General features: G+C 47.0%; 2 protein-coding genes across 2 annotated transcripts in view; one reads left to right on the plus strand and one right to left on the minus strand.

The window, feature by feature from the left end:
- The first annotated feature begins 2,643 nt into the window (after window positions 1-2,643).
- Window positions 2,644-10,507, plus strand: LOC146337755 (phospholipase A2 inhibitor gamma subunit B-like). Its single transcript, XM_084815256.1, has 3 exons — window positions 2,644-2,785; window positions 3,399-3,539; window positions 7,180-10,507. The coding sequence occupies exons 1-3, from the start codon at window positions 2,644-2,646 to the stop codon at window positions 7,182-7,184; spliced, it is 288 nt and encodes a 95-aa protein (XP_084671382.1). The 3' UTR covers window positions 7,185-10,507.
- Window positions 8,281-10,782, minus strand: part of LOC146337756 (phospholipase A2 inhibitor gamma subunit B-like) — a 32,167-nt gene continuing 29,665 nt past the window's right edge. Inside the window, exon 12 of the mRNA XM_084815248.1 lies at window positions 8,281-10,337. Coding sequence (XP_084671374.1) covers window positions 10,126-10,337 — 212 coding nt within the window. The 3' untranslated portion in view covers window positions 8,281-10,125. The remainder of the gene's footprint in view (window positions 10,338-10,782) is intronic.

Raw genomic sequence — 10,782 nt, forward strand, 5'->3', positions numbered from 1 at the left:
TGCTGAGCTACCCACACTCACCTGGGAATCACCATCATCAAGCTCCGCAATCTCCACTTTTCAGAAAAAACATGGCAATCACATATATGCAAAATGGGGCGATGAATAGCCCATATAGGCAAGATTACAGATGTTTACTTGCCTATAATCTTGCTTATATGGGCCATTCATTGCATAGACAAATATGCACATTTTCAAAAAGGCACATCACTGTGTATGTGAAAAATGGGGCCGTGAACGGCCCATATACGCAAGATTACAAGCAAGCAAATGCCTGTAATCTTGCGTATGTGGATGATCCATGGTCTCATTTTGCGTATGTGTAGGGATGTCAGAGAATTTCTCCATGAACTCCAGGAGGCCAAATGCTAACGCATTCAGCCCGCCGAAATTGGTGGAGAAACAGTCTGCCCCCTGCCCCCCCCCCGGGATGGGACTTACCTTGTGCGAATGTCCCTGGCAGCGGCAGCTCCCAGCGGCGGTTCGGCGGCGGTTTGGCAGCGGCGGCGGCTGCGGTGGCCAGTCTTCCGACCGGCTGCCGCAGCCGCCATTTCCAAGTAAAAAAACAACAACAACAAACGTGATAGGCTACGTAAAGATTTACGTAGCCTATCACGGCTAAATTTTCAAAAAACACCCTGATAGGCTACGTAAATGTTTATGTAGCCTATCACGGCTGACTTTGAAAAAAAAAAATGATGTACGCAAATGGCGGCGCCCATGGGCGCCGCCATTTGCGTTCCTCATTTGGGCACATGTAGTCTACGTAAACATTTACGTAGACTACGGCGAAAATAAGGGGAACGCTATTTGCATTCCCTTTATTTTCACCGTAGTCTATGTAAATGTTTAAGTAGACTACACGTGTCCAAATAAGGAACGCAAATGGCGGCGCCCATGGGTGCTGCCATTTGCGTACGCTTTTTTTTTTTCAAAGTCAGCCATGATAGGCTATGTAAACATTTACATAGCCTATCACGGCTGACTGCAGGTCATGCTTTCAATCTTAAGGTCTAGAATCCTTATGGGGGCTGGGGGGGGGGGGTTGTTGTTGTAAATAAATGCTGAGATTCCCAAGAAGCCAAATAACAGGAATAGACCTAACCAAGACATCTAGTCTAGCTGAGAATTCCCTTTCTGGCAGGAGAACAGGTTTCGTGGCCAGAGGGACGGGGAGCCTCCCCCCCGGCCAGAATTTCGGCCAGAGGGATGGGGCGCCTCCCCCCCCAGCCAGAATTTCAGCCGGAGGGATGGGGCGCCTCCCCCCCACCCAGAATTTTGGGGGGAGGGATGGAGCACCTCCCCCCCACCGCGAAGGAAGCTGCGGGATCTGGTAAGGGACTTTCGTCCATCCCTACGTATGTGCAAACCTGTGCAATTTTGTGATCTCCATTTTATTTTTTGAAAACTGGCAATCCCTGAGCTTGGCTAGCAGCAGGGAGCTTGAGTGCGGGTCTGGGTGCATGTGAGCGGGGGCAGGCACCCATAGAATGTGGGGGGAGATGTCCACCCATTCCTATCTGTGATGAAGACCCACAGATTGCATAACAATGACAAAACTAATAACTATTTGAACCCAAGGATGCCATTCCAGGAAGAACCTGCTAAAATAGTTGTGTGTCTTCCTTCTCCAGGCACCTGTCTTGAGTGTGAATTGTGCAATAGTTATGGAAGCACCTGCAGCACAGGCAAAATGAAGACTTGTCATGCCGACGAAGACACATGCTTCATCCATCTCAGGGAGTATTCACTACGCGTGTGGCCTTGAGAGTTTTGGGTAGTACATAGCACACAAGAATAGTGTGATTTAGCCACCCTAGATTAGAAGCTGGAGTGTTAATTTGGATGGGGAAGGGTTGAGTTCAAGTCCCATATTTAGCCTTGAAAAGCTGAATGCATCTTCCATGTATTTGGGTGTCCAGATGTTGGAGTCATCCTCCTTGTGCCAACTGTTGGGTTTCAAACACCCTCCATCTGGTGGCAGTTACCAAGGGAATTCTCAACTAGACTAGATGTCTTGGTTAGGTCTATTCCTGTTATTTGGCTTCTTGGGAATCTCAGCATTTATTTACAACAACAACCCCCCCCCCCAGCCCCCAGAAGGATTCTAGTCCTTAAGATTGAAAGCATGACCTTGAATGTGTGGGCAATGAAATCGCTGAAGCCTGAATCTATGTTGCGGAGGTCAGGGACAGTGCTTCAGTGACTTGTATAGTTCCTTGCCCCTCATCATGATAGCAAAACCATTGAGAATTGCACAATACACTGCGTAAATAAGCAAGCCTGCATTAATTCTCTGCACTTGCATGATGCATATAGGCCATAGAGTCCTACTTTTCTTGGCTTAGGATATTTATTTATTTATTTATTTATTTAATGCAGCGTACACATGACCCTGAGCTTGGGGTTTTCCAGCAATGGATAATGCATGTGTTTCTGATTCGATTTTTTTAAAAATAATTATTAACATTTATATACTGCCTTATTTACTAAAGCTGGTATTGATCCATAAAGGAATGTGTCCTGTTGTTAACTAATAATTGATAAGAAGCCTAGGAAACCTTGATCCCAGACACTCCGCTTGACCCCCAGTTCTAATACAATACATTTCCCTGCTTTCTCATCCATGCAGTTCCTGTGACAATGACATCAATCCACAAGGACTGTGGGAAATCCAGCACTTGCAAACTTGGTGTAGCTGAGACAAATTTAGGAAGAGGGGTCCAACTGAGATCATCCAGGATCTGCTGCACTGGAGAGGAGTGTCATATCATCTCCCATCTTGGTATGTATGCCCAGAAGGCCTAGAAACGTGTCTGACAACACCCCAAACCTTGTGATCTTCCAGCATTCTCTCAGCTTCCAAGGGCAGAAGTGCTAATGAAAAACAGTGGGAAATGTGCTTTAAAAATGTATACAAATAAGGTCAATTGGTAGTTAAAGGACAACCAAATGAGTTTCTCAGCCATCCGTAGGTAAGCCAGATTTTTCTGAACCTGAGAATTAAGTAGGGGACAGGAAGAATACTGCCCAGTGGGGCATCCCACTGGGGCTTCAGTCCTTTGAGAGATGTTGGTGCTCAACCCAACAGCACCCTCTGGTTTGGATGTTCTCCCCTCTAAATCCTGAGGTGTACGAATTCTCTGTAGCTTCTCAAAAATTTAGTCTATGCTTCCTCAAGGGCACCTTCATCTATTGTCACTTCATATTTAGTATGAGTATGTGCATCCATCCATCCATCTATGGATCCCATGCCCTTCCTCAAAAGGTTCTTCCCCCCCCTCCTCACCCCATTTGTTCCTGGGTTGAAACGTAACATTGATCAGAGACACCAAGGTGGAGAACTGATGGGCCCTGGCACCAGTGAAGACCCACTGACCTTCTGCTTTAATTTTCAGTGCTGCCACCACCAGGCACCAAACCCAATGGGCTCCATTGTCCTGGATGTGCTGGAGTACTTTCATCTAAATGTAATGGAGAGTCTGTTCCCTGTCACAGATCTCAGAACAAGTGCACTGAACTCATTGGGAATCTAACAGGTAGTAATGTTTTTAACACCATATTTCTACCCTGCCCTTCTTCCATAGAAGGCATAGTGTGCACAGAAAGCAGAGGTGCAGAAATTTAGCCCTCCAGAATTCCCAATCCGGCCCAGTAGGGACCCTTTTCCCCTGGCCTCATGCCTCTTCCCTTCTGCCAATCATTTGGTGGGTTTCCTATCTTCTGTGCATTTTGCCCCATTCTAAAAGTTTTAAGTGCCTCTGCTAAGCCTTAGTTACTGGCAGTAAAATTTTTAAGGTAAAATATTTTGCGATTTATGCTATTGTGGCCTTTTCCCCTTTTGCCCCCAAAACATAAGCAGATAAGAAGTGCCATGCTGGATCAGACCAAGGGTCCATCTAGTCCAGCATTCTGTTCACACAGGGGCCAACGAGCTGTCGACCAGGAACCCACAAGCAGGGCATGAGCGCAACAGCACCCTGCCACCCATGTTCCCCAGCAACTGGTGTACATAGGCTCACTGCCTCTGGTACTGGAGGTACCATATAGCCACCAGGACTAGTAGCCAGTGAAAGCCTTTTCCTCCAGGAATGTGTCTAACCCCCTTTTCAAGCCATTCAAATTGGTGGCCATCGCTACATCCTGTGGTAGTGAATTCCAGAGTTTAACTCTGCGCTGTGTGAAGAAGTCCTTCCTTTTATCTGTCCTGAATCTCCCACCAATCAGCTTTATAGGATGACCCCTTTGGGGTCTAGTATTTTCAGAGAGAGAGAAAAATGTCTCCCTATCCACATTCTCCACACCATGCATAACTTCTGTAGACGTTCTGTAGACCCCCTGGCCCAGCCCGCTCTTGCTTTCTGCCCTGTCCACCAGTTAAATACACTCCCAAAAGGGCTGAAAGAAATGTGACGCCCCTGACATAGAGCAACCCTCATTCATCTTCCTGGCATCCTTGTGAGGTAGGTTGAGAGTGTAATATATGATATGGCCCTTCAGTTTTCATGACTCCATGGGGATTTATCTAGTCTAGGGTAACATCCAACACTATACATCACCCTGGCACTTCTCTTTACATACTTATGTTCTCAAAATACGCCGGAGATTGAGGGAAGAGATTTAGAAGCATTACACACATTACATGGCAAGGAACCTAAGGGTACCATCATGTTTACCTCATTGGGGAGCTGGAAGGCTTCCTCACACATTGCACCATGTAGGTGTGCACCTAAGATGTTGTATACACATAATAATGTAAATTGTGAATGTAGCAACCATATATGCCAAAGAGTTTCCCTGAGAAGTCGACTGCAGCAGCAGTAGCTTTCTCTTGGCCATACAGTTAGTAGCAGAACCAGGTGTGCATAATGCATAACTAAATTTGGATCTCTGGTGAGTGTGGGAATATAATACAGATGTTCAATGCTTTCACACAGGGGCTGCATGTTGCCCTCCCCTGCTTTCACCCAGTTCCAGAGTTATACATAGAACAGCCCCTGGGGGATTTTGCTAGAGTTGTTGACTCTTTGGGCCTCCCCCGAAATTCCTTTGCCCCATCCAGAGTCTCCCATTTCTCTCCAGGAGGACTGTGGTGGCAACTTTATTGGGCTGAGCGGTAACCATTGCAAGCTCAATGCTGACCACCATCTTTCTGCAGGATGTATAGTCAGGGCCAGAAATATTGGAACAAGGATAACTGTTTTGGCAGTTGGCCTCTGTACACGACCACATTGAAGTTGAAAGGAAACACACCCAGATGGGAGCAAAGTCAAGACTTTCAGCTGTAATTCAAGGGGTGTGACAAAAGTGGGGCACTAACCATTCAGGAAGGACAGCTAGTGGCGCACACACACACCCATCATTGGTCGCTCATAAGTAATGGAACAAACCAACATCATTTCAAACTTAAGGATCATCTTTAATACCTGGATGAAATCCTTGGGAATCAATGCCTGAAGTCTGGAACCCATGGACATGACCAAATGCTGAGTTTCCTCCCTCAAGATGCTTTGCCAGGCCTTTACTGCAGCTGCCTTCAGCTGCTGCTTGTTTGTGGGTCTTTCTGCTAGGGATGTCAGAGAATTCCGTCACAGACCTAGGTGAGGCCGAATGCCAGTTCATTTGCCCCACCGAAATCTGTGGCGGAATGAAGGACCCCTGCCGCCCCCCGGTGAAATGGGCCTGGAATGGAGCACCTACCTGCTGCTGTCCACGCTGACTTGCAAATGGTGGCCGCATGTGCGGCCACCATTCGCTTCTTCCATATAGCCATGATAGGCTACGTAACTACTTACGTAGCCTATCACGGCTAATGCAGGGACGCCATTTGCATCCCTGCGGAAGCTGTGATAGGCTACATAAGTATTTATGTAGCCTATCATGGCTTAACTAAGGGAATGCAAATGGCAGCGGCTACAGCAGCCGCCATTTGCATTCCCTTTTTTTTGCCATTTTAGCTTACGTAAATATTTACGTAGGCTAAAACGGCAAAAAAAAGGGAACGCTGCTGCCATTTGCATCCGCTGTTTGTTTGGTTTTTTGCTGTGATAGGCTACGTAAATATATCTACGTAAATATTTATTAAATAGAATATATATTCTATCATGGCAAAGTACAGGGACGCAAATGGCAGCGGCTATGGCAGCCGCCATTTGCGTCCCTGCAGCCTGCCCAGAGGCTGGATGTCCAGCTGTGGGTGGCCCCGGCTGGCGGCTCTGCGGAATCTCCACGGAGCGGAGCTGGACGGAGAGAATTTCGGGGGGAGGGACGGAGCGCCTCCCCCCCACTGCGAATGTCACCCTTTGAAAAGGTAAGTGACTTTCGTACATCCCTACTTTCTGCCTTCAGTCTTGTCTTCAGTAAGTGAAAAGCATGCTCTGTTGGGTTGAGATCAGGTGACTGACTTGGCCATGGAAGAACATCCCACTTCTTTGCCTGGAGAAACTCTTGGGTAGCTTTTGCTGTATGTTTTGGGTCATTATCCATCTGCAATATGAAGCAGCGTCCTATCAGTTTGGGAGCATTCAGCTGAATCTGAGCAGAAAGTATAGCCCTATATGCTTCAGAATTCATCCTGCTGCTTTTATCAGCAGTCAGGTCATCAATAAACACCAGTGACCCAGTTCCATTGGCAGCCATACATGCCCATGCCCTAACACTGCCTCCACCATGTTTGACAGATGACGTGGTATTCTTTGGATCATGACCAGTTCCTTTCCTTCTCCATACTTTTCTCTTCCCATCGTTCTGGTACAAGTTAATCTTGGTTTCATCAGTCCAAAGAATCTTATTCCAGAACTGGGCAGGCTTTTTTAGGTGTTTGCTGGCAAAGGCTAATCTGGCCTGTCTCTTCTTGAGCGTTACCAGTGGTTTGCACCTTGTTGTGAAGCCTTTGTATTTACATTCATAAAGCTGTCTCTTGCCTGTAGATGTTGACAATGACATGCCTACCTCCTCAAGAGCATTCTTGACCTGGCTAGGTATTGTGAAAGGGTTCTTCTTCACCATGAGCAGAATTCTGCGGTCATCCACTTTAGTTGTCTTCCATGGTCTTCCAGGCCTTTTGCTGTTGCTGAGCTTGCCAGTTAATTCCTTCTTTTTGAGGATGTTCCAAACTGTTGTATTGGCCACTCCCAGTGTTTTTACCATTTCTCTGATGGGTTTATGTTGTTTCCTCAGCCTAACGATGGCCTCCTTCACTCTCATGGACACCTCTTTGGACCTCATGTTGGGAGTTCCAGTGAATGGCTACCAAATGCAAATGTAACACTCAGAAACACCTCCAGGCCTTTTATCTGCTTGATTGGTCATGAGGTACCCAGGAAACAGGCCACACCTGGCCATGCAGCTGCTTGTCAGCCATTCGTTCCATTACTTATGAGCCACCAACGATGTGTGTGTGTGTATGCCACTGGCTGTCCTTCCTGAATGGTTAGTGCCCCACTTTTGTCAAACCCCTTGAATTACAGCTGAAATTCCTGACTTCGCTCCCATCTGGGTGTGTTTCCTTTCAACTTCAATGTGGTGGTGTATAGAGGCCAACTGCTAAAACAGCTATCCTTGTTCCAATATTTCTCCCCTGACTGTATATCGATGGAATTTGCCATCAAGGGCTGTGCTGCTGAGGCTTTCTACACCATCACTGCAGCAGGTGTCAGGCAGTTTGGAGGGTTGGGTGTAGACCTGACTAATGCTGAGTGTGGTGCTGCCTCCAGCATTTCCACCTAAGCTGCATAACCAGTTGGCTTCTCTAACCCAGAACGTCATCATCACACCTCAACCTTCTCATCTAAACAGCCTGTCTTATCTGATAACCTACCAATTGAAGGTTTGTCATTCTCCCACACTGATTGGGTGATTAATTGATTCAACTGATCTCTCAGTTGAAGAGTTATAATTCTGGACTTTTTGGCTCCCACAGTGATCAACTGATTTATAAGTTTCTCCTAGAGTCAAATCCTAGAGTCAAATCAACCCTGAGTGCTCATTGGAAGGACAGGTACTGAAGCTAAAGCTCAAATATTTTGGCCACCTAATGCGAAGAGAAAACTCTCTGGAAAAGACCCTGATGCCGGGAAAGACTGAAGGCAAAAGGAGAAGGGGACGGCAGAGGATGAGATGGCTAGATAGCATCACCGATGCAATGAATATGAACTTGAGCACACTCCGGGAGAGAGCGGAGGACAGGAAGGCCTGGCGTGCTATGGTCCATGGGGTCACAAAGAGTCGGACACGACTGAATGACTGAACAACAAGAGTCAAATCCATTAAAAATGCCTCTTTTAGAAATCCTGCTTTGCACAGAGTTTTATTTTAATCAAATTCTTTTATTGTGGAGAAAAGCTTTGGGGTGCAATACATATTGCTACCTTTTGAGACAACACTTAGTACTATACCAGGGATGGGGAAAGTCCTGAACGTGGGGGTGGGGGTGTCCCCATCTGCCCGCCAACTTCCCTGCCTTATCGCTCTGATCATTGTTCAGAAATAAAGCAGTTCTATGGCTCCCCTGCCCGTGCTGCATTAAGACTATTTGAAAACCTCCTTCGGAATGAAAGGTGTCTTCTAAAAACCCCAAATGCAGCAAGGGGGCATTTTCAGGGGGTGGCTGCTGGGGAGGAGAGGGCTAACCCTTCTCGACCAAACACTACAAGCCTCTCTCAAAAAATGGTGTGTGCCCCCCCCCCGCCGCAATCAGGCTTTTGAAATGTCTCCCTTTGTACCAATGGAGCCGGTATAGGGATCATTTAGCCCTCTAGATGATGTCAGATTGCAACTCCCATCAGCCCTTACCACTGGCTATGTTAGCTAGGGTTGATGGGAGTCGCAGTTCAACAACATCTGGAGGGCCAGAAGTCCTCCATTTGTACAACATAGGCTTTTAAAAAGCTGGACCGTGGTGGGAGTGGCATAGTATCTGCATGTGTGTGCATGTGCGTGTGCATGTATGTGTGGGCAATCACACTGCAGGGCCACATTCAAGCAGTAGGTGGCCTGTCCTGCTTTGGGATGTGGCCTCACCCACCATGGCAGGTGGGCCTCGATATGTTTGCCCAGAACGAATTCAGCCCTCGGGCTGCATCAGGTTTCTCACGCCTATTTTGTGCGACAAAACTATCAGTGAGCGAGGCATGGTGAGGGAGGATCCCTGTACCATCTCTGATTGGCGATAACAAAGGGATTCCCCATTGTGCCGTTTGCCCTCTGATGGGGTGAGCAGTGCAAAGGGGAACCCCTCTGAACATCAGTTCAGGCAAAGGTATCCTACATGTATGGCAGTGAAGGCAGATGAAAAGAATTTGTTCAGCTTCTCTGCAATCTCCTTATCCTTCCTTAACTCCACTGTCATCCAGTGGTCCAACTGCCTCCCTACAGGTTTTCCTTCTTTTGATATATTTAGGATGCAATCCTAGGCAGGTTTAAACAGAAAAAAAGCCCTACAACTCCCAGCATTCCCCAGCCAACCATGCTGGCTGGAGAATGCTGCGAGTTGTAGGACTTTCTTGTCTAAACCTGCATAGGGTTGTGCCCTTAAAGAGTTACGTTTTGTTTGCCTCAATGTTTTTAGTGATATGCTCCTCAAAATGCTTTTTTGCATCTCTTATTGTTTGCTTGGATTTCCTGTGTACAAGGCTGTGTTCCTTTTTCATTCTCCCGATTTGGGCAAGATTACCATTTTCTGAAGGAACTGTTTTTTTTCTTTAGTAGTTTCCTTGTTAACTGCTCAGGCTTGGCACTACCTTTCTTGACCTGTGGTATGCAGTTTAGCTGACCCAGAAATTGAGCAAAGAACCCAAAGACTTGAGTGTAGATGGATGAATCTGACATTTTCAGCTTCTCCAACATTGGTTGGATGCTTTTGTTAATCCCAAGGAGGTTTTTGTCTCAAATATGGAAAACTTTGCAAATTGTGAGAAATTCTTATCGAAACTGAACTGAAATGAAATCATCCCACCCACCCCATTCCTAGGTGGGACATAGAAAAAATAAAAGCATTTGTACTTTAGGTAATTTGAGCTCTTCATTCTCTGTAAATATATGGTTGTATTTGGCTTGGGAGCCACAGACAAGTGTCAAGGAGGAACTGGTGAAGCAGGATCCCTGGATCTTTGCACTGGAGGGGAATCAAGAAAGGATCTTCACAAGCAGGAACCCAGTCAGCAGGAAGAGGACCCACAATCCAGGAGCAGTGCTAGTTGTGTCAGAGGCTGGCTTGCAGCTACCTGTTCCAATTACAGTGAGCATTCCGACATAGACAGAACCCATGTGAAAAGCATCACAGTAAGCCTGGTTGACGCAGCCCTTGACGGTAAGCCTTGTTTTTTTGATCCTACGTCCTGCAGAGACAAATGAAGAAATGGCAATCAACATTGGGGCAACTGCAATGTCCGGTGATGACCAATGTTCTTATTTTGATAGGGATGGATGAACCCACCCCTGTCTGGTATCAGCAGATGCCCGCTGAAGAGCTGCCCCTGCTCGACCCTCTCCCCAGACCTGTGCTCAAGCCCCCACAAGCTCACCGAGCCACCCGCACTCGTCTTAGATCCTGTCCACAAGCGTCCACCATTTTTCCAAGCTTATTTTTACGGGGAAAAGGAGGACATTAAACTTGTGCATATTTAAGTATGCACAAATTCAGGCTGGGAAATGCAATGGCGTGCACAATATTAGAGGTGTGACTGGGTCCAGGTGAGTGCAGAGAATGCCCCAGAGGGTGCGAGCAGGGGCGAGCGAGGTCAGAGGCTCGGAGGGGATGGTCCAGGAGTGTGGGCGGGTGGA

The sequence above is a fragment of the Heloderma suspectum genome, chromosome 10, assembly GCF_057233095.1.
Source record: "Heloderma suspectum isolate Gila_16-S chromosome 10, 16-S_ref, whole genome shotgun sequence".
NCBI lineage: Eukaryota > Metazoa > Chordata > Lepidosauria > Squamata > Helodermatidae > Heloderma > Heloderma suspectum.

Coding starts and splice junctions, on each gene's coding strand:
- LOC146337755 (XM_084815256.1), top strand. CDS start 2,644: ATGACATCAATCCACAAGGACTGTGGGAAATCCAGCACTTGCAAACTT. Junction 2,786..3,398: donor TCATATCATCTCCCATCTTG/GTATGTATGCCC, acceptor TTTAATTTTCAG/TGCTGCCACCACCAGGCACC.